Below are 23,575 nucleotides of genomic sequence, written 5' to 3'. Positions count from 1 at the left end.
AGTTTGCAGACAGGGTACTAATAAGCAGATGAAAATTGCCTTGAATATCTTGATCTTTGCTTTGCATTTCAATGAACACACATGCACCCACTGAATTATATATGTTTAAAAAAAAAAACGTAAGTAAAACTTGAATGAGCCAGCTACAAGCCTCTTTTATGTTGTGAATGAATGTCCACAACTCCAAGTTGGAGGCAATACAAGAGACAGCAACAATGATTAATGAATATGGACCAAATTTAGGTCCAGTAAATAGTCTGAGTCACTGAAGCCTCAATGAAAAAAATGACATGCCACCAGTGTGAGAATTACACAAATCCTTTCAAAAACGACATTCAACACGCTGTCTCCTTGTGCAGCTGAATCTTAATTTGAATTGGGTCTAATTTCAAGTCAGACTTTGACTAATCTCCTGACTCAACAGGGAACCAGAAAAGACTTTTAACTGGAGGCCCAGTACCAACTGGAATTATCTGGGTTACAGCGAAACAAGCACAGTTTGATGCCCCAGTTTGAGACAAGATGACTTCCCAGAATTAGGAGCGGTGAAAGCTAGCAGGGGATTCCTGGTAAATGACTAAATACTCGCTGTCCAGTCCTCTGCTTCACTTCATCTCATGCCTCTCCGTCCCTCCCATCTGTCTTTGTCTCTGTTTCAACTTCCTCTGCATGGTTCCTCTTTCCGTCTCCTGATTTGGCTCATCATTTGGCCTCTTTACATCCCGCTTCTCTCCCATGCTATCCCTTCTCTTCTTCATATCACTTATTTGTTCCTCCTTTCTTCCTCAACAGTCTCTCTATTCAACTCACTTCTTTTTTTTTTGGTCATGTTTCGCTTCATGTCTTTCCTTTGTCTTCTCTGAGCTTTCTGGCTTTCCCAGTGTCTCCTTTCATTGCCAGTTCCCTCTTTCCTCCCCTCTCCACCTCCTACTTACCCTCTCTCTTCATTCTCATTCCCATCATCTTTATCTTCCTCTCATCCAGCCTTTGTCTTTTCTTTCCTCTCTACTAACAGTATGTCTGTATGTTTAGTCGACCCCCCCCTCCACCCTTTCTCTTACTGTATCTTCTCTCCTACACATCCTCACCTTCATTTATTCTTCCCTCTTTTAATTCCTTGGTTTCCGCCTCCTCCCTCTCCAGATAAGCCTGGTACTGACTCCACTGTGAGGATTCAGGCTGCAGTCGCTTCACTTATACTCAGGATTTAAGGATGACAACTGCTGGCTTGTGCTGTCACCATAAGATACTGTACATGAGGGAGATGGGGGGAAGTGTGTATGAGGCCTTGTGTGTGTGTGTGTGTGTGTGTGTGTGTGTGTGCGTGCGTGCGTGCGTGCGTGCGTGCGTGCGTGTGTGTGCGCACGCATGTGTTTAATGCCTGTTCAGCACTGCAGCACGCACCGTTCAGTGTGGTCGGCATTTCGTTTGTACAAGAACTACTCTGTTCACCGAGACATCACTTAACCCAAATCCACTCTGTCTTTTTCTTTCCACCTCTCCGCTCTTTTTATCTCCTCTGCTGCTCTCCTGGAACACTCCTCTCTCTTATCACATCTTCTCTTCTTATTCTTGAGTTTAAACGCCCTTCTTCCTCGCATCTTCGCTTCTCTTCTGGTCTTTTATCCCATCTTCTCTTCTTCTGCCCTCCACTCCTGCTTTAGTGACTTAATGCCTTTTTTCCTCCCTTTCATTGCTTACCTGTGTAAGTGATGCCTTTTTCCCTCAACACTCATCTGTCTGCTACAGTGTGTGTGTGTGTGTGTGTGTGTGTGTGTGTGTGTGTGTGTGTGTGTGTGTGTGTGTGTGTGTGTGTGTGTGTGTGTGTGCGTGTGCGTGTGTGTCAAATCTCTCTTAAAGACGGGCTGAATATTAAAATTGTGTTGCATGATCCATCCCCAGACACCATAATATTCTGCACCCCTGCCAACCTACTGTTAAACAAAAATATCACCATAAAAAACACAACTGGGTTAATTCTGTAGGAGATGACTGACATTAAACAGGAAGGACAGTTTTTACATTTTAGAGTCTGCTACTCTAACAGACAGTTTTGGTCATTGCTGATACATATAGAAACATACAGACAAGATATTAGATTAGTCTTTAAAGTAGAGGCGGGCAATAAGGTGGGGCCTAAAATAATATCACAAAAGATAAATGTTATAGTTTTATATGTCAGCATTAAGGTAACAGTTTGCCTTCAAATAATCAGTAAAAACTAACATTGTACCGTGTTGTATTCATGGTCTTTTGTGACCAAACCATTTCGACACTAATGAAGTTGCTCTTTTTGGATCAAACTCCTGCACTTGTTGTTCCTGTGCATATGTTTCGCACATAGTGTACGTCATACTTCTATGCTACATAACAGTATGACAAACTTTGTTTCAACAAGTCACAATATTACCATCATCACAATATACATTTTTAAATGATATTAAAAATTGCACCAATATCATTGTGAATGATACAATATGGCACACCCTCAGTTTACAGGATAATTGGGTCTTACTTGTATAGTTTTGTCCAACAGTTCTGGCATTAATACTAAAATGTAAGTTAGTTAAATATGTAGTTAAATAAATGAAATACATTATTTAAAATCTAAACTATAGTAATTAACAGCATAACAGTGCTAAAATGTAGTCGAACAGAGAGAAAATGGGCACATTGAATTAAACTTTTTAGTTAATGAAGTTGAACAATATTAGTATTACCCATTCAATAGTAAATATCTGTTATGATTCGGTTACTTTAAGTTGTGCATTTTATCACAACTGATAAATAACCTCCACAATTTAGACCCAAGTTGGAAAAAGTCTTTAAAGCTACACGGCGAACAGTCAAGTGTTCGAAAGTTCGCCCCATTAAAGATACATTGACTTAAGTCAATAAAAAAAATGCAGCAACAAGTTAAATATTACTCCAAACAGGAAGCACTACTAGTTTTCTCAGGTATTTCAGGAAACCAGGATCCAAACAGACAATTTACACAATAAAAAAACTACAAAATCTGGTCAACCCTCATTCACTAGGCTCTAAACCAGGGGTGTCAAACATGCGGGCCGCATCCGGCCCGCCAGGGGGTCTAGCTCGGCCCGCCGGATGACTTTGCTAAGTGTGAAAATTACAGAAAGACATAAATTGCATTTCTATGAGAATATGGAGGTTTATGAGTACAAATGTTTTGTAATTTTTTTTTAATCAATCCAGTAATTGCTTCAAAAACAGCGTAAATGCGATGTCTGCTCTGGAAGCAGAAGCGCTCGTTGCCACAGGCAGCAGCGCTCGCTGCTCGCTTTGTGACGCGTTTGACGTCAAATGCGTCACAAAGCAAGGGAATCCGCAGAGGAGAGCCCAGGCAGATAAACAGTGGGCTGATGTCTGAGTTTTTGGTCTTTATGTTTCTAGTTTATTGTAGAAAGACCTTCAAATAGGGTTTATCATCCAAAAATATTCACCAATAATTTAAACATAGAGAAATATTGTCGTTATGTATGCGTTATTATGCTATGATTTTACTGATCTGGCCCACTTGAGATCAAAGTGGGCAGTATGTGGCCCCTTAACTAAAATGAGTTTGACACCCCTGCTCTAAACACTATTCTTCTCTATTATTTTAGGAAACACATCTATGTTTCAAAATGCTCTATTTCATGTTTTTTACACTTGACCTGACTGTTTGTGCCCATGCTGTATGCACATGCATGCATATTGGATGTAGAGTGAACTGGATATCCCGCGGGCTATTGTGCTCAAATCATTTACACAGTTTGTACGATCCTTGCCGAACCTTAATTTTTTTTCCCAAAACTCCTCATCAGCTCATATCCCCATTAAGTTCATTTTGTTTATTTCCAATCACAGAACATTATCGACATGCTCTAACAATAACAATGGGCCAAAATCAGTGTGCCTCCTGCACATCACATCTCCTAAAATTCAATGCTCCATTTAGTCTAAAGTGGCTGATGATTATGACAAGCTGGATTACCATCAACAGCAGTAGAGTGGCGAGGTGACAGCAGTCGAGGTTTGGATAATTTAGCAGTTTTTAAATTCAGAACAGGTTGTTCCATCTCATCCTCTCTTTTGTTTATGAATAAATGATTTCTCATCATTGGCTTCTCTCCCTGTTCATTATAACTGAAATTATTGGCCAACACTTTCACTCATACTAATTCACCAGGCTGCCCTCTAACCACACACACTTATCACACAAACACACACACATACACAAAAACTGCAATGTCTTTGAAAATGTGCTCTGGAGCACATAATCTGCAGCGATATGTCCTGAAGCACGGTATTGACCTGGGCTGTCAGCCGATCAACAAAATCAATCATAGTAATTAAGTATGCATGCTTTAATCACACATGCGAACACACACACACCAACAACAACAACAACAACAACCCAAGCACACATTTAGCATCTTTACAATGACTACCTAATCCAGGACTGAGTGTAATGAATAACTGCTTCATTACTAATAACTGCTTTTTTTTCCCTGAAGTGAAAGTTCAGATGTAACAGTGCCAGACATCCACCATCAGCACCATCTGGCATCTCTCGTCCATCTATTTGTTGAAGCAGAGAACAAAATTTACATTTCCCTCTTCAATACTTTTTAATGCTGAAGAAACCGCCAGGGAGAAAAACAACAGTAATCTACTCTGTTGCACACTGCTCCCTTTCTGCAGACAAGTATCAGGGCCGCTCCCACAGGTCACACAGAGGAGCAGAGACCTGCAGCTGGAGCTTCATGTGCACCACAGACTGTATATTGTGTCCAAATCTTATCTCCTAAAAATCAGATTCATATACAGTACATTATAACAAACTTAGAAATGATAGTTGATGGGAAATACTGCTGGGAAGCCAGACAGTGAACGGCGAAGCTATCTGTCTGTTGGGCCAATCAAAAACAATTGACTGTATTGCAGTGGAATTTTCTGAAGACATTTATCTTCCCCACTTCATTAATTCTACTTAAATTCTACTTAGACACGTTGGCGTATTTTGCACTAGCAGCAGGCCCAAGTGTTCGCTCATCAAGTGAAATATCTCAAAAACTGTCGGATGCTTTGACATGAAATATTGACTGTAACATTCATGGTCCCCAGAGGAGAAATCGAAATGTTTCTGGTGATCTCCTTACTTTTTCGCTATCGCTTAAGGTTCATATTTTTGATTTAAATTGAAATATCTTGACAATTGTCTTCCTCCAACTTTATGAACAAATACGTGCAAAACTAATGATATTCCCTTCATCCTCAGCTGCTACACTATGTTGTTGAATTTGGTAAATACATTATTCCCTGCTAAACATCAGCTTGTGAGCATGTTTGTATGTTGATGTTACATTTAACTCAAAGCACCGCTGTGCCTATAAGTACAATCTCAACGGACATTTGGACAGAGAGGTGAATTTAACTTCTGTCAGGGAGAATGCAATCCAGTGTGATTTGCGGGTTTATTAACGAAGTGTTTGGAAGTACAGCCTGGAGTGACTGCTGATGGTGGGAGGCAGCTGAATTCATCTAACGCACGTCGATCACATGTTGAGTGAACGCGTGTCATATGCACATCTGCTGTCTAAAAGTGGTATCACAAAAATGCTGGTATGCTTATGTTGAAAGCATCTACAAACAGTCAAAATGAATATATCTGCATATATCCACATTCGATAAATGTCGAAGTCTAAGAAAGCTCAAAGAAGTTGTTATATCTCAGAGTCAAGAAGGGCCCAAATGCACGCCAATAGGAAAAGAAAAGTTAACCAAACAGGCTGAATCCAAAAAAACGAACTGACTAACTGGCCTTGAACTGAATACTAAAAGATAAAGTCAAAAAACAGAGTGAATAACAGGTGTAAAAATTAAAGCTTACAGGAACACTGAAAGAGACACAAAAATCGAAGAGTATCGTCAAAACATAAAGGCCGGACATGAGAAACTGATACAAAAATGGAGCAAAGCTAAATACACAGAGTGCTGATGAGATAATAAGACAGAGGTGAGTACTACAGCAGGCCGGAAAAAAACACCAAGGCAAGAAGTAAGACAAAACAGACAAGAGGTAAGTGATTTCAAAATAAAACAGGAAACACAAAGCTGAAGTAAAGACTACAGAACAAAAACAAAGTCCAAACTATGACAGAACTTGGTTAGATATCAGAAAAAGTTATTTGTTGTGAACACTGAAAAAGCTTGAGAAGAAAGTCACATTTCCTACAGTAAAGTGTAAAAAAATCGTATTTTCTTCTCAGCATATTTATCAAAGAAAATTTGTATTCATCTATATGAGCCTTTATTTTGCAGGAGACAACATTGAAGACAAATAATTCTGTTTAAATTATAATCAGTTCGTGCCGTGTTGGCTGGTTTCACAAAATGTCACTACCGACTTTACAGTGCAACTTGTACAGTGTCACACAAATACGTTTTGACACATGTCATGTGACAATAGATCGCTTTAGAGGATAAAGTTATGTGTAAATGAAGTCATATAGTCATATTCTTGGGATTAAAGTGATATTTATTTGGCCAGATCATTTGCTATATTTCTTGCAGTAAAAAAAAACCTCCCTCCTTTGGTGGGAGTTCCAGACGATATCCAGACATTTGTGTTGTACTGTACATACAAACATCCTGCATGAGTAGAACACACTAATCCTCAAACTCAAATCCCTGTGACCAGATGTTGCAGCTTACAGGGACAGATCGGGCAAAAATGAATGGCTATCACATGCTCCCTAATGAGGTGATTGAGCAGGGCACTCTCCCGTAGTGTCCGGGAGGTCATCCATGTTCTGCTGTGATTCACTGGGATCAAATCCCAGCCTAATTTATGGTGTCACACCTCTGTCTCACCTCTCATTAATGTCTGCCTGCAATGAAAAATGTGACCTATGGAACTGCCAATCAAAACCAGGCAAAAACATCTTGGACAAACGGCGAAAATAACAGAGGATAAACAAAGCGAGAGGGATGAAGGGAGAGAGTAAAGGGGAAAGAGTGAGGGCTGAATTAGGGAAGGAGTGACACAGAAGTGAAGAGAAATCTTCAAGACTTAAAATCAACAGCTGACCTTTGTAACCACCGTGTAACCTTAGGAAGACCATTCAATGAATTAAGCATTTTTATGGCAGAATTAATCTTTTAATTTAGCTGTAAAAACATGTTGATGATTATGTCACATGTGCTTTATGTGCTTTATGAATTTTAAACAACATTAGGGACTCTGTGTAATGATCCTTTAATCAAGACCTGCTGCTTCACTGCTCCTCTAACTCCACATCTTGGAAGAAATGTGAGCTGCATACACACACACACAACACACACACACTCACATATGCATGCTCTCACACACACACACACACACAAGGTCAGCTAAATGTTTAAGTGTCCCTCTGGGTCATTTTCATATGATTGCTATCCAGATAGTTTTAAGTAGGTCCTACCCTCTGCACAAGCTGCCAAAGGCAAATGCACATTCCCACAAACTCATGCACAACATGCCCTCACACACATTTTAGCTTTCACACACACACATGCAGCCGTAAGATCCAGCTTAGAGATCGTGGATCCATTTGTTGGAATAAGCTGAATTTTCTCAGTCAAAGCATCCTACAATCAACACCTGTCGCCTGATGCTCACCTCTCACCTGATCACATGACTTAATAGGACCACTATTGTAGCTCTGAAAATTACCACATCAACAGGTATTCATCTGATGCAGAACATCTGAGTGTCATTCAGAAAAACGCACATCTGTTTTATTTTAACACAATCTGCTGTTATAGCCACAGAATGACATAATAACATGTGCTCAACTGGAAGTCAAATGTGTATTTCTTATTAGGAGTCAAACTGCACAAACCAGACAACAACCCACATTTTGATGAGGCTCAGTTTAAATCAGCTCTGCTGAGGTGAGGTTAATTGCAAAGCCCACTGGAGTGTTATATATTGTGCAGCACATTGCACAGCAAATCATCACAGCATGAAGCACACTGTTACAGCACACTTATTAAAACCCCTCTGAAGCGTGGTGGCAGCGGCAGCGGGGATGCAAGTGTTGTCATGCTGGCATGATGATATGAAGGTGATATGATCATGAGTGTGATGTGACCTGATTGGACAGAGTCTGCGCGTCAAACAGAGAGATAACAAAGGGAGGAATGAGGTAGGAAAACGGTGGAGGAGGTGGACCAGTGAGGTCAGGTGAGGAAAGGGAGAGGAGTGTGGAGATAGTGGAGGTCAAAGAGGTGAGGGTAGGCTCGAGGGGAGAAAGAAGAGTAGAAAAAGGGGATCAGATCAGAGGAGTTTTTAAAAAAGATGGAGGACCTAAAGGCAAAGAAAACTTGGATAGGGTGGATAAAGGGGCCCTGTGAAATCAGGGCAAGAGAGGGCGACGGGGTAGAAGTGGAATAAGAAGTAGAATAAGAAGAGAGATGATTGGAGAAGAAGATAAAGTACTTACCTTGACTCTGTGCTTTACTGGGGTAATAGGAACTGAGGGCCAGTAACACCAGTGGAGCCCACGAACACCACCTGATCTGTCCAGTTGACAACATCCTCACAACCAGCAGTCTAAACCTGCATAGAGAGAGAAATAAACGGGTTGAGAAAGTGAAGGAAAAATGAGGGCATAAATGATAGAAGAAGGCAGATACAAGTCAAAAGAAAGGGGGATTTCAGTGACAGAAACACTGAATTCCATTCAGCTGGAGAGAGACTCTATGGGTCAACAAGACCCACCTTGCCCACACAGCTCCAAGTCACAGATCTGGAATCAGTTCTCTGTGTCTGAGGGGAATCAGATCAGAGGATCCCCTGATTCACTTTTTTACAATTACAGAGCAGTAGGCTGCCAGTCTAGACCGACCACAGAACAGCGGCAGAGCCTCCCGCCTACACAGAGGCAGGCCGGGAGCGAAACAGTGGAGGACTTTGTCCGAGAGAAGAGAAGAGAAGAGAAGAGAAGAGAAGAGAAGAGAAGAGAAGAGAAGAGAAGAGAAGAGAAGAGAATTACAAAAGGCCACAGAGAAATAGGATGGTGGACAGGCGAAGTGACAGACATGGGGGAGAGCAGTTTCATTGACAGCCCAGAGAGGCAACATTTCATGAATGCCACTGTTCGACCAAAAGGAGCAAACACAACAGCACCTCTCTTCTCCTCCGCTGCCTCTTCTCCTCCTTTCACGCTTCACTTTTTATTCCCTCCTCCACCTCTGTGCCTCCCCTGATCCTCTCCTTCACCACCTCTCTGCCTTCCTTTCCAGTCTCCCACTCATTATTACAAGCAGAGGATGGACACACACAGACATCTTATCATTTCACTCTTGAAGTCGTATGAATAAAACAGCATGTGGAACAAAAGTTGCTTCAAGACTGAATCTCTCACTGATGTGGAGGTAACCCGGTGGTATTCAAAGAACGACTGGCTCCTTCAGTTCAGACAGTGTCAAAAGAGCAAAAATATGACAACGCATATCAATAAGTGTAAAATACTCCAGGAAATGGGATTGTTTTTTCCCTCTATAGATCAGTCAGGAGACATGAGGAAGGTAGTGAAAAGTATTAAACAGAAATTTGTCTTTCTCAAGCACACACACAAAATGCAATGATACACACACACACACACAGAGAGATGAGAGGTAATTAATACTAAACGGAGATTAGAGAAGTCTCCGATCTCACGTGATCCATATGACACAAGATGACTGATTAGGGGCAAAAGTTTCTCTTGTGTGTTGTCCTCTTTCTTGCAATCCAAAGGGCAAGTTTGCAATTGGTTAATGAAAACCAGAGTTAAGGCGTCACCCTCATTAAAATTAAGCAGTTTATTCGCTAAATTGTCTTTTGTTTTAAGGCTGTTTGGGACACAGTTGCGCAAAAACGGAATGCGATTAATTGCATGGAAGACCGCAGATGACCCTGTACACACGCGTCAATTAAAGGAGAAAGAGAATTAAAAGCTAAGGAGAAAAAAAAGAGAAAAAATAGCTACATGTTTCATTAGGAGGAACCTGTTCTTCAGCCCAATAAAAATAATATTTATTTTAAAGTTTTGAACCATTTATCCACCTGCATGTGAGCCTGCAAGTTTGAGTCACTGCCCGCAGCCAAAATGCGTCTTCACTGATCATTTCAAAGTGCTGCTGACTGATTTGATTTAAGTTTTTAAGCCAGATTTGGGTCAAATCAGATTTATTCAAATTAACTGACTGCGTAGAAATACAACGCCGTGCACCTGAGTCCGACTCGGTAACACACACAATGAATGAAATCGCCTCTCACCTTTCCAGTCATCAATTCAAAGCGTCCTTTTATCCCCAAAGGAAATCCTCTGAATACCAAAGACTGCTGCTGCTGCCTCCCAAAGCGCGTCTCTTTCTTCTTACTCTTTCTCCCCCTCTCTCTTTCTTTCTCTCACTCCTTCTCTCCGAATATAATTCGGTCAGTCCGGAGTGGGTGTTTCTCTCCTCGTTATTCGGCCATCCCTCCCTCCGGCTATCCCTCCCTGTCCCAACCCTTTCCTTCGCCCGGGTTCATCTCAGAGAGAAAGAGAGAGAGAGAGACGCGAACCAGCGGCGCTGCGCAAAATCCTCCGCTGCCAACCTGCAGGTTTCAAATCGGCTTCATCCTCTCGGGGCCCTTTATGTGCGCCTCTGCGGTCACGACGGGACTTGTCGTGGAGGACATATCCGTAATCTGTGGCTTTAAAGGATCCACACAATGATTACTGAGACTCGTGTGTGTGTGTGTGTGTGCGTGTGTGTGTGAGTGTGTGTGTGCGTGTGTGTGTGTGTGTGTGTGTGTGTGTGTGTGTGTGTGTGTGTGTGTGTGTGTGTGTGTGTGTGTGTGAGTTTGACTTGTAGAAAAAAAAAAAGTCCGTCTGAAAATGGCTCTTTGCGCTCGGAGCAGGTGCCTGACCATGCCCCGCTGCTCTCCCAGCTTTGATGTTAAAGGCACAATGACACAGGTTTTCACCTCAGCTCCAAAGTTTCAAAAGAAACAATCTGACTAAAGCCACACGGGACATTTCAACTTCACAGTTCTTCTCTCTGGTAAAAATGCACATGTAAAGTCATTTTTGATCGACTTCTGTCCATGAAGTACCTGAGAAATCACCGGAAACCTATCATGGCAGTGGGTTGCTTTACTTCTTTTCAGCACAGCAACAATCAAGCTACCTTTTGGGAGTTTTTTTTTTTTAGTGACTTGATCTTGAAAGACAGAGAACTTCACAACTCGACGACTTTTTTCTGATTCAAGAGATTTACTGCAGTCATGTTATTTTATTTGCTAGATTTAGAAAATCGTATTCAAAACCAAACATTTTTAAATGAACTTCAGCCTATTCAAAGTAAAGCTACAGAAAGTGAGCCTTTGAGTGCTCAGTTAAACTTTGTTCATTCGGGGTTAACCATTGAATGTTTAAATTTGACAAAGCTGTTCATAAACAGGTTGAAAGTACTAAATTTACAGAAGTACCGCTTTTTACTCCACTGCATGTATTTCAAAACTTAAGTTTTAAGATAAAGATTTGACACAATGGACGATACAATGCTTTGACAATACAACATATTGTTTAAGATTAAACCAGTGATTTTCAACTTTTTGGCTCGTTGTAAGGCTTTTGACACCCTACAAGAAGCAATGTCACGGTCATATTTCAGATATACGAGTTGTTAACAGCTCCACCAGAATTTTTCCCTTTAAACTTCTCACAGGGGTTCATTTAAAAAAAAAAATGCAAATGATCCAATATCAGTCAAAAAAATCAAAGGTTAAAATAAGGCCCAATTACTGAAAAGAGATTTGTATATCAGAACTTTTTTCTTCTTTCCTCTCTCAGTAATTATCTGATGACTCCTCAGATTTATCTGCTGTCCCTGGATGTAAAACAGTATATAAAGTAGTTCAAACTTGCTCCTCCTGCATCAGCTACAACAGTAACATGCTCCACTCCATGCTTCACTATTGATAATCTAAAAATGTCAAACATGGTAAGATATCAGTCAGAGGGACTAAACCAGTACTTGTGTTCTTTACCGCAGTAGGATTTGTCATGCAGAACTTTTACTTGTAATGGAGTATTTTTACATTGCTGTGCTTTTACTTGAGTATAGGATCTGAATATTTCTTCCATCACTGAAAATATTTACTGGTGACACTGCTGTCCAAGAATTACATGTTGTATATGTGATTTATGGAATCCTGTTACATTAACAAGCTATCAGGCTCTAGATGATTGAAAGCAGGAGTTTTATGGCTGTAGCCTCCATTAAGTTGTCCAATATATCAGAAAATTTGAAGATAAAATGAGCTGACATTTTTCAATGAATAGCTTGAAGTTGCAAAATGTAGCACATTCTTGCTGAGAGATGAGAAGGACTGATGCCATTATCTGTTGAAAATAAAAACCACAGCCAGGATATATAGCTTAGTTTAGCATGAAGATAGACTGGCTCTGTCTAAAGATTAAAAAAGAAAAAAAAAAAAAATGTAAAAAGAACTTTAAGTATAAAATTTGACAAGTTGTGATTTTATGTTGGGTTGTTAGCGAGACCAGCTGTGTCCAGGTTTTATGCTAACCAGCTGTTGTTCATATAGGTGTGAACATGGTGTCACTCATTTAATCTTGATGATTAAGCAGAATTTCCCAAAATGCAGAACACTTCCCTTTAACTAAAGTAAGCATTTCAATGGATGGGTCAACACCAGCAGTCTTTCCTTTGAGCTGAGAAAAAAAGATCCGAGTTCACTTTACAATCCTGTTTATACATTGTGCTCCTCTGCTGTTCAAGACACTGTGTGACTTGCCTCGGGGGGCGGGGTGTCATGGGAAACAAGAGACTGGTGAAATGTGCCAGTGGCAGACTGAGTTGAATCACTGAATAGCAACACTCCAGGTGTGTCCCTGGAGCGCACGCACACACACACACACACACACACACGCGCGCACACGCACACACACACACACACGCACACACACACACACACACACACGCACACACAAATGCACACACAAATGCACACTTTAGCCAAACAACTGTCCAGATGCCATGAGCACTATAATCAGCTGGATAAGGATTCTCCCTCCTCCTCCTCCCTCCCTCCCTCACTCCTCATATTTTTTTTCCTTCAGCCTCTTCCTCCCTTCCTGTCCTTCTGTCGTCCACTTTCCCTTCATCTGTTGCCCGTTTGCAGCAGACCACACACCAAACAAATACAGCCATGTAGACACCACTCCACAGTGAGTGTACACAATTAGGGTTGGAAGTTGTGACCTCAAATCTGTATTAAGATAAATGATCAGCTCTACCTCTGGAACGATAAATGTAATGTTGCTCATAATTATGTTTTTATGTGATCAAGTATTTCCTTTCTCATTTTGGCTCTCCTCCCCTGTTTAGTGCACAGCTATGACAAATTATAGACAGTTATTATAAAACTACTACGTCAGTAAATTTTGATCAGTAATAGATTAAAAATATCTGTCATCTAGTGAATTCAGTTTATTCTATTAATAAGATATTTCTGCTTTGGGGAACAACTAGCCTCTGATGCCAAAGGTATGCTTTCTTTTAAAACAACTGGTTGTTTTTTTTGTTGTTGTTGAATAAATGATGAAAAAAATCTTTAATTTTTTCTTAATATGTTGCTGCTATGTATTGTTTGAGTATTTATCTGTAGGTCAGATGTAAAAAAAAGTCAACAATTTACATGACATGTGACTAAGAGTACACACATTTACATCAGCCTCAGGATCAACTGTAATAACTTTGGTTATTCCTTTTAATTCTTAATAAGACAATTCTTAAACTTCCTCTCCACCATCTCTGTTCCATCCCATTAGCCTCGGTTGTGCAAACAGCCGAACCTACTGTTTAAGTTAGCAGATGTCTTCATACTAATATGTTAGACCAAGATGATGGACATGATGAACATTATTCCTGCGAAACAGAAAAAGAATTGCTATTGTGAGCTTGTTAGCCTGTTGATGTTAGCATTTAGCTCACGGCACCACAGCCTCATAGAGCTGCTGCTGTGGTGGTAGAGCTGGAGGTCACAATATAAATCACATTTAGGACTTCAGATTTACACTAATGTCTGTAGTCTAAGGAGTGGTGGAACAACGGCAAATTACTGTACATGAAATGATCTTGTTATCTGTGGAACTCTGTTGTGAATAATTTAGTATTGAAGAAATATAAGAAATCAGTTGCAGATACTAAATTAGACAGCATTAAAAACCAATTAAGCTCAGCTAAAATGTGCACAGCTGAAACTGTGATTTACACCAACAATAATGGGGAATCATTTTTTTTATTTAACTTTATATTCTGAGTCGCTGCAGTCCCTGGTGGGTTTTGATTGACAGCTTCTCTCAATAGATTCACAGGCCAACAGACCTGAAGACCTGCCCGATGGATGAACCGAACTGCTGTCCTCCCTGCATGTCCCTTTTTCACTCATTTCTCTTGATGTTCTCTATTTGTTCATCTTATCTTTCATTTATTCTGTTCTTTTTTTTTTATTGTATCCCTCTTTCTTTTTCACACTACTTCTAATCTGCTCATCCTCCTTCTGTCTACATTTCCACCATCGCTGCCCAACCCAAATGAGGCTCTGTTGAATAAATGCATCACTCACATAGTAGAGTTGATCTCTGGGTCATTTAGCTCTGCGCCATATGGTCCAACCGTGATGCTTCATGAAGTTTGAAGACAGCAACAAATATCTGCAAAACACTGCAGGGACTCTTCCTTCCTAGTGGCAAATTTAACTTTAAAGGTTACTGAGTAAAGAACATAAATCACATCCATACAAAACTCTGCAGACACAAAAAAAAGTTTTAACAAGCAAGTGTGTAACAATTCTTAACCTTCAACAACAGTGCATGATACACCTAAGGAATTAGAAACATCTGTGTGGGTTTAGTTCAGCTGTGTGACTGTGTGACTATGCAGGTGATATGCGACAGATCTCACATTTGTAAAACATGATGGTTGCAGCACTGTGAGACTGGTGAGACAGCACGATAAAAACTCAAAACTTTTGATCTATTCTGACAAATACATTTGGGCTGACATTCAAAGGCTTAGGGAAGTGTTATCAGCACAAAACAATGTTTCTTTTATAAAATAAACAGTTTCTCTTTCATATTTTACCTCCAATGTTTGTATAGCACCTTAGAGAGGAACCTGTAATATAATAATGCTGGCAACAATTGTTTTCTTGATTTTGGTGTTGTCTGTGGAAATAAGCAGTCTTTCCACAGGTGTTTAGTATTCCCTGTTTGTACTCAGCTGACACATTGTAATAATAAAAATGATCAAACGACACCACAGCCTTTTGTATTTCCTCTATCCTAAATATAATTGTTAGGAACAAGCCGCCATTGTTCCTTTAACAAACAGAGAAAGCATTATTTCCTGTACAGCAGAGGATTTTCTCCCAGGAAACAGGAACCTACTCGCGTGTTTATAAGGACACATGTTTAAGCTTGAAGTGGGTGAGGGATGAAGCCTTGTTGGACGGTATCAATCAGCAGTGAGCGAAAGAGAAGCAAATTCTCTCACACTGTTATTGATATGAAAAAGTTGCATGCCTTCAAAAATGTTATGAAAATATATTTAAAAACTTCTGCAATAATGTGATTTTTACTTTTTTATCTGATTCTGCACGGCAGCTGCATGCAAGCGTGCGCACGCACACGCACAAACACATGTACCCACGCAAACACTAATGCAACACTTCAACAAAATTCTTTCCCACTTCTATCTCACACACACTCTACAAACACTTAATATTACATTTAACAAAGACATCCCACACTTTCTGCTCTATTTCCATTTCAGACACACACACACACACACACACACCTGAAGCCCCCTGCCCTACATTTTTAAGACGCAGTGATAACCCGAGGCGTGGGGCTTAGCACTCTGTCACGTTGACAGACAACCCAGATCACTCTGTCACAATAAACTGCATTTAAACCAGCAGTAGAAACACAATTTGTTATAAGTTCACGCTAAAGACCCGGACAAGTTCAAATAGAGTTGACATAAGGCCATACACGCACACACACACACACACACACACACACACACACACACTGCTCTTGAGCTCTGTGTTAATAACAAGCAGCAGTTTAATATGAGGGCAGCAGCAGACAGAAGTGACCACAACCTTCTGATTAGTCCCACTGGCCACAGTTATTAGCCAGCTTGTCATCTGTACCAGGCCTGCCGTTCTCAGAGCAACGTTAGCCCGACAGCTCTTATGGTTATGATGCATTATGTAACTTTTCATGGTGGATCGCTTGAGTGGAGGTGATTTATTCAAGAAAATACCAATATTTATTTTAAAACCTATTCAAAGCCGCAGGCAGCTGTTTAAGTACTCATGACCAAAGGTATCTTTTACATGCACTGGGCATTCAAGAGACCAGAGCTGTCTCCACATTGAGCTCACTTCAGATGCCACTATAAGCCATCATACCTTCAGCATGTGAGTTTAAAGCTAATTAGTAAATATTAGCATGCAAACATGTCAGACTAAAATTATGAACATGGACATTATACCTGCCAAAGAATGAGGACAACAGCAAAGAAATACAGGCAGAATCGCTGCGGGAAATAATGAAGCAACTTTTTAGGTATAGATTCCAAGATTATGGTGCAAAGCAAAGACATTTCTGTCACTCCCAGCCTGCATCCCAATCAGAGCTTGAAAAATAACTTTTCTCCATTACTTATGTGGTATAAAAATGTTCCTGCCCCATCATTTCCTTGTAGAAATAAGTTTTAAAAAGAAAATGCTGTATGAGCAAAAGGTGATTTCCTGCCAAAGTAGCTAGCCAAATTGACAGAGCTTGCAGCCACAGCCCAAGAAGCATTTGGCAGGCGGCTAACAAATTTTCTGCTCGCCGTGACTTGTCCTGAGCTCCTCGCCTGCGGGGAGGGAAGGACAGGAGACAATTCACTTTAAAACACTATAATCATGCCTCAAAGGCATTCAGTCCATCGGTCTGGGTTAGCACAGAAACAGGTTTTTTTCCAAGAGTGCAAATGTCTATTTTTATTTTTTTTTTCTAGGTAATATTCAAAAGGTTCCTTATTTCCCACAAGTGACAACACTGATCACCTTTATTCAATCAAGGTAGTAGTCACACTTGAGAAGCTAATTAAACTGCTCCAGTTAATATTCCTGGTACTACATTATTTATTCTGTCATAATGTAACAAATCACATAAGAAAGCATGATACAAATTTAATAATAGCCTGAAACCATATCTTTAATATGAAGAAATGTAGTGTCTTTTGAGAGATGTCTTTCTTCCAGCAGATTTTGAGCCTCAGAGAAATTTGCAAGTCATAACCTCAAGGTATTCTGCAGGCAATAGCAGACTGAGAGCAGGGGAAATTAGTGGGGAAAGGATCCATAAAACACTCTTCACACCTGTAAAATAGCTATAATCAGCACGTGCATGTCAAAACTATGTCAAAATGGATCCCAGAGAAAACTGAAGACCTTCTTGATCTTTGCAACAAACAATCCCAGCAGATGCAACAAAAAAGTATGTTTTATTTTATTTTTTTTAATTTTGTCATTATGGCAGGTCTGAAGGTTTGTGTGTTTGATGTGATGAAATCCAAAGAGAATTTTCAAAACTTGTATCCATAATCAAGACAACATTAATATAAAGAGTAAAGTTACAATAGAAATGGAAAGAAATTGTGTTTTTCTTGTCTGTGAAACTAAAGCCCAAACTAACTGCTTTCAGTGTACCTGACATTTCTACTTAACTCTCTTATTTTGGCTGCCAAAATAAAAGAGTTAAGTAGAAATGTCTCGTGACGAGAGGGATTTTTTTTTAATATGTATTAATTACTTGATCTTGGCTTGTATTGGTGCTTCTTTAATTGGACCAACTGGGCTTTTCAAACCTAAATATGATCTTATACAGGAACATGTGCCATTCAGTGAGCACTTTGATCCCAGGCTTTTGGAGCACGTAGGCCCCACTTAGACTGCTACCTTTGGCAGTGTGACAGGGATTCTGTATTCACAGAGCTACGTCACGTCATATCAGCACATTACTCTCCGAGGGTCCATAAACAGAGCTAAATTTTCAAATTCAAATGCTCACCACTCCTCCAGAACATCATTATTGCTCGCCACACATTTGCTCTGACACACTAACTGATTTCAAAATATAAACATATAGTATTGCAAACTTTAAAAGTCAATTGCTTTGTATTGTTAAGTAAACATTTTATAATTGATGGATTAAATGTTTAAATGGTTTCAATGTTTAAAACCCTGATCTCTCTCTCTCTCTTTTTATCTTTCCCTCAAGCAAAAACAAAGTCCAGCAGGCTTTCAGGTTTCTGTCTTGTGGCTTTTAATTTCCTGTGTGTATGTATCAGTCTATACACTTACCAGAAATACACACAGCAGATTGGATGTGTAGACGAATGGATGGCGATGTGAAGGTTGGTTGGTGAGCTAATCAATGAACATGTGAATAAAAGGACAGATGAATAAACGGAGGAATAAAGGGAGGAGAGTTCGTGGTGGTTTAATGTGATAAGGTCTATTATAATAATATGTGATGGTCAGATTAGCAAAGGTGGGTGGTGTGTGTGTGTGTGTGTGTGTGTGTGTGTGTGTGTGTGTGTGTGTGTGTGTGTGTATGGGGGGGGGGGCGGTGTTGTTGATGACAAAACTGTCCCGTATAGGTAAAAATAAGGTGCACATTTTTCACAAAGCCATAAAATAATGATTCAGTGATTTATCTGCTATGTTTATCAGACTTGCAGCACAATTTGATATATATCGCATTTTGCTGCAAACTCAAACTGACAGATTTTCTATAAATACCTACATAATCACACTTTACTGGATCTGCATGTGTGTGAGATCAGAAATGTCAGTCTGCAGAAAACCCACAGACGGGTCAGACAGTTCAGAAGATTCTCCATCTATGCACTCTGGATGCACAAACACTTGAGAAATAATGAGATGGGAGCCGGTAAGAAAAGGTCTGAATGTGAATGACCAGACGTTGACATTTACACTGCACACCCTGCAAATATTCTTCAGTACAGCTGACTGCATTCACATCCAGACATTTGACAAAGCTGGACTGTTCTATAAAATCTTTGTTGTTATAGTGTCCCTAATTAAAAACCATAAACTTGCCGTAAAGATTATTGAGCTTTAGAACAAAATTAAAAATGTAACAGTATAGATTGTACAGTATAACATTACCCCCTAGTGGTACCCTTGTAGTAGTGCATCTAAAAAAGAGAGACGAGATTAAATGAAGGCAGCACTGTGAACAGATTAGGCTATAAATTAACCTTCTGATTACTTTTTTCCCTCTCCGATTTCCTTTTAATATTTCCACTAACATACCTGAGGACTGTGGTTCTCGCGGTCTCTTAAAATGTGGCAATGTGTCTGCTTGTGGAGCCTCATTTGAATTTATTGTCTCTAGGGAAAAGGTGGTGCACATTGTAAAATGAGTGACTGACACTGTGACACTGAAAATCTGAGATTAATTGTTTTTTACCTGCATCTCAAATTAAAGTTGAACTGGTCTGTTTAAAAAGACAAAACACACGAAAGACTTACAGTAATACAAATGCAACTAAAGCATGTATATTAAAAAATAAAATACTGGAAATGTTCAAGTCTGTACTTTTTTCTATTAATAGAACAAATCTTTCTATTACTTTTATTTGAATAAAATTCTGGCTTTTGTGTGAGTCAACACACTCATGAATTAACCTTGCAAAATATCATCCAAAATGTGAGAATAACTCCTGTAAACTACTATGTCTCCCAGAGAGCATTAACTACAGAAACACCTAAATTTAGAAACTGTGAGGGCTCTTAGTTAAACTGTAAAATATTTGGCATACCTTTAACTGATCAATCAATAATTACCGTCATGAATTTTACACAAAAAGCAAAAACACTGACACACTGCAGTTGGTGCTTGGATAGTGGAAAGTGCCCAGTCAGCTTAATCTTTTAGTAAATGTGATTAAGATCATTTGACTGTCACTGGCGCTACAGAGTACCACTCTGCTAACTTCTTTTAGCTTTTAGTTGAACAGCTTTATCCATTAAAATTGATTGCTTCAAACACAGGAAATAGGAATGAGTGAGTAAATAGAGCTTTGCTGAAGCTTCCTTACCAGCTAAGTGGAGGGCAGTTTGGTTTTTACATGCTGTGTTTTTTAAATTGAAATATTTGCCATTACTTTACAAAACTGACATTTATTTAACAAAAAGTGAAATTTTGGTCTCAGGTACAAGAGGTCTAACAGTCGTGGAGATGAAACCAGAAGTCACAGAGTCAAATCAGTTTGTTTATTAAACACAATCAACTTTTTAATACATGATAACATTGTAATGAGCTTTAGCTGCTCTGTCAAAAACAGACTGGTGCTGTGAGCTTCTATTGTCTTGAAACCCAACATTCAATCTCGGATAGCGGAGAAAAATAAACACACATCTGTACCTGCTGAAAATGTCTGGGCCTTCACTCCGGCTTCAGGAGGCCAAAGAATCCCTTTAATTCTTAGGAGTCATTAAAATCCAAGTATAAAACTGACTGCAATGTAGAAGGTGGCGGTGAAATACATTGTCACATCATTGCTGTGCTATTTAAAAGGTGGCATCCTTAAAACACTGATTGTCAGTAGAACTGAAGCACGATCCCCCGGAGCAACGAGCGCGTCAATGCAGCGTCAGAGATACCAGCGCTGGGAACAGAATGAGAGATAAGGCGACAACCATCTGAGATTAGCAGCAAAATAAGGTCTTAAGGCAAACAATGTCAGTTGAACATCACTGAAACCTTTCCAGCTGACGCAGCACAAAGAACCCCTCCAAGACTTTAATACAACACAAAACTTCTGCATACTTCTGTTCCCAAAAACCAAACGAGACCGCCATCAGCGTTTGTAACTTTTACAAACTGCAACCAGACAAAGATGTCCTTTATCAGGATGACAAGCCTTCACCCAGATAATCTTTCACACCGTTAAAAGAACAAACAGTGAAAAGAGATTAATGAAAACAGAGGAAAAATTAACACAGAGTTCAGATATTAAAACATCTCTACAGTCGACCAATGAAAACCTGTAAAGAATTAAATTTTTTCTATCCGTGTTTTCTGTAAGAAGTCATTTTTGTTAGTTTTCTCAAAAGTATTGAAGTATATTTAAACATCTAGTTAACTTTTCAGCAAAGTATCCGTGAACTTTAGTTGAACAGTATCAACAGTATGTTGTATGGCATCATCTATGTAACGTGAGCAGAATCGAGATCAGCAACTTGAAACTAAATGCTGCAATTGTTTAGCAGAGCCGACCAGAAGATCCAAATCATTCTACGTGAGAGCCGAAAATCAGACTTCTGACGCCCAAAATCTACTTTACATCTGAAATGATTTGTCACATAACTCAGTTCTACGAATCAATAGACTGAAGAAATGCTTTGGATTAGAAGATTAAGCTACATAAACACATATTTACAGCCCCCATGCATCTCACTGCCTACAATATCAAAGCACACTGAGAAAATAAACAAAGAAATGTCCACTGAATAAGTTACTGAGGACACATCTGGAGGCAGTTTATTGGGACAGAATAATTCTATAGTTTGGCAATAAAGACTTCCAGAATATACTATATGTTCATCTTGAGTAGAAAAAGTTCAGTTTACTGCATCTGTTAAATTTTTCTGAAATAATTTCACGTCAGGACTAAACTAAATATATATCCAGTGAAACAAGCACTGTAGTTTTGTCTGAAACAAACAAGTGTTACTCAGGATTACAGACACATACTGTAAAGTGCAACATGAGAATCACTTATCCAAGCTGAACATGCTTGTATGTCTAAGAACATGATGACACAGTCTATAAACGTAGAGTTAATATGGACGCTATTCCATTTGTCTAAACCTTAAGCCTGCTTTAATCACATTTACTTTCAGTTTTTTTTTAAGACAGAATTTTGTTTTAAGGGCCATGATTAAAATGATGATGAAAATAAATCTCTATTTCTTCTAGTTGTATCCAGCCAATTAGACATTTACATCAGAAGTGAATGGAGCTTTTTCCATTGCTATTCATTGCATTGACAACAATTTTCATTAAAAATGGGGTATTGGTATTTTTCAGCAAAAAGTATTTCTAATGTAAAAAATTTAAAACATAGATTTTGGAAAGAGAAGTTGTTGTTTTTTCTGTGAAAAACAAAAATGACAATTTGTTCCCACTTACTTTGGATATCTTTATTCCCACAAAGTTTTGATTGCACCGCACAATTTCCTGCTTTCTGTGATCGTACCGGACGCCTAATTACTCCACATATGACTCTCTAACACAACACAGGTAATGAAGGAAAGACGAATATGGGAGGCAAGCAGGAGGTTATTCTTCCTCATTAGTCTCAAATTAGGGATGTCAGATTGTAACCCACAAGTTATATATACAGTAAATGTATGTACATCTACAAATTCTTCTAATTCCAAAAACAAAGCTTTTAAATAAAGCTGCTAAAAACAATTATTGAATTGTTCAAGTGCGCATATAGTCATTTTCCTCTTTAATAGTCTTCTAACATCAATCGTACCAATATCAAAAGTCAAAATAATCTTTTCTTTGCTAATTTGAAATTTAAGTTTTCCACTCAGCTGGTTGGTAAAACATGACTCCAGTGATAGTTTCAGACGTATTTGGCATTGTGACTGCTAGGGAACACCTGTAGTGTTTCATTTTTTAATTATTTTTTTTTAAAGCAATATATGCAGCACTTCTGAAAAAGATTTCCTAACGAGAGCATCTCAAGATCAAATAAAACAGACAAGGTTTACCTATTTAGTTCTTATTCTTTTAAACAAACTAACAAATACTGACATCATGTGTCATTGTGGAAGTTTCTGGTCTAACAAACAAAGACTTTAATGGGGAGGTTAAGGAAAATTAATAACTTTTAAAACAATTGAGAAACTCCTTAAGATCTTCTTGGTGCTGTTTCAGTTTTAATGAGACTTCATCCACTAAACAAATTTTGTATAAAGCTTCACTGTGCTTTAAGTCTTTTGTGACTCTTCTATGTACATTGTGCCTGTTTATGTCACATGCAGTTTATCACTGCATTTCCATCACGTTCATTAATAAATTCCAAGCAGCTTGGCACTGTCTATTTAGTTGTTTTATGTTTTCACACGACAAGGGTATAAATCTGTCTTTTGACGATTTCACATGTTGGTTCCCCAAACGAGGGGGGAAAAAACAATGAAACACCCTGAAACCAAAGACTTTGTCATTTCTGTATTTGTGTCTTCCTGTCCTTCCCAGCAGAGGGCAGTGTCGATCTGCGATGAAACTCAGTACAGTTCGAAAGTAACTGGGGGGGGGGGGGGGGGGGGGGGGGGGAGGTCGCTGAATGTGTCCATGAAATACTCTTCCGGACTTTTACAGTTTCAGCTTTTAGTTGTTCATCTGCAGGTCCTAATGAC

General features: G+C 39.3%; 2 protein-coding genes across 3 annotated transcripts in view; both read right to left on the bottom strand.

Moving 5' to 3' along the window:
* Positions 1-10,699, bottom strand: part of col14a1a (collagen, type XIV, alpha 1a) — a 128,101-nt gene extending 117,402 nt beyond the window's left edge. Inside the window, exons 1-2 of the mRNA XM_069143154.1 lie at positions 10,313-10,699; positions 8,493-8,608 (exon numbers count right to left, since the gene is read on the bottom strand). Of these exons, the coding sequence (XP_068999255.1) occupies positions 8,493-8,586 (94 nt within the window). The 5' untranslated portion in view covers positions 8,587-8,608; positions 10,313-10,699. The remainder of the gene's footprint in view (positions 1-8,492; positions 8,609-10,312) is intronic.
* Positions 10,700-20,399: 9,700 nt separating this feature from the next.
* deptor (DEP domain containing MTOR-interacting protein) overlaps positions 20,400-23,575 on the bottom strand; it is a 35,542-nt gene continuing 32,366 nt past the window's right edge. For both annotated transcript variants that reach the window (XM_069143152.1, XM_069143153.1), the window contains exon 11: positions 20,400-20,808. In XM_069143152.1, the coding sequence (XP_068999253.1) occupies positions 20,794-20,808 (15 nt within the window). In that variant the 3' untranslated portion in view covers positions 20,400-20,793. The remainder of the gene's footprint in view (positions 20,809-23,575) is intronic.

This window comes from Embiotoca jacksoni, unplaced genomic scaffold (genome assembly GCF_022577435.1).
Source record: "Embiotoca jacksoni isolate LCO1_2020_lvr unplaced genomic scaffold, fEmbJac1.0.p SCAF_11, whole genome shotgun sequence".
Taxonomy (NCBI): Eukaryota; Metazoa; Chordata; class Actinopteri; family Embiotocidae; genus Embiotoca; species Embiotoca jacksoni.
Note: the sequence above shows the minus strand (reverse complement) of the source record. Positions and strands in the feature narration are given on the sequence as shown.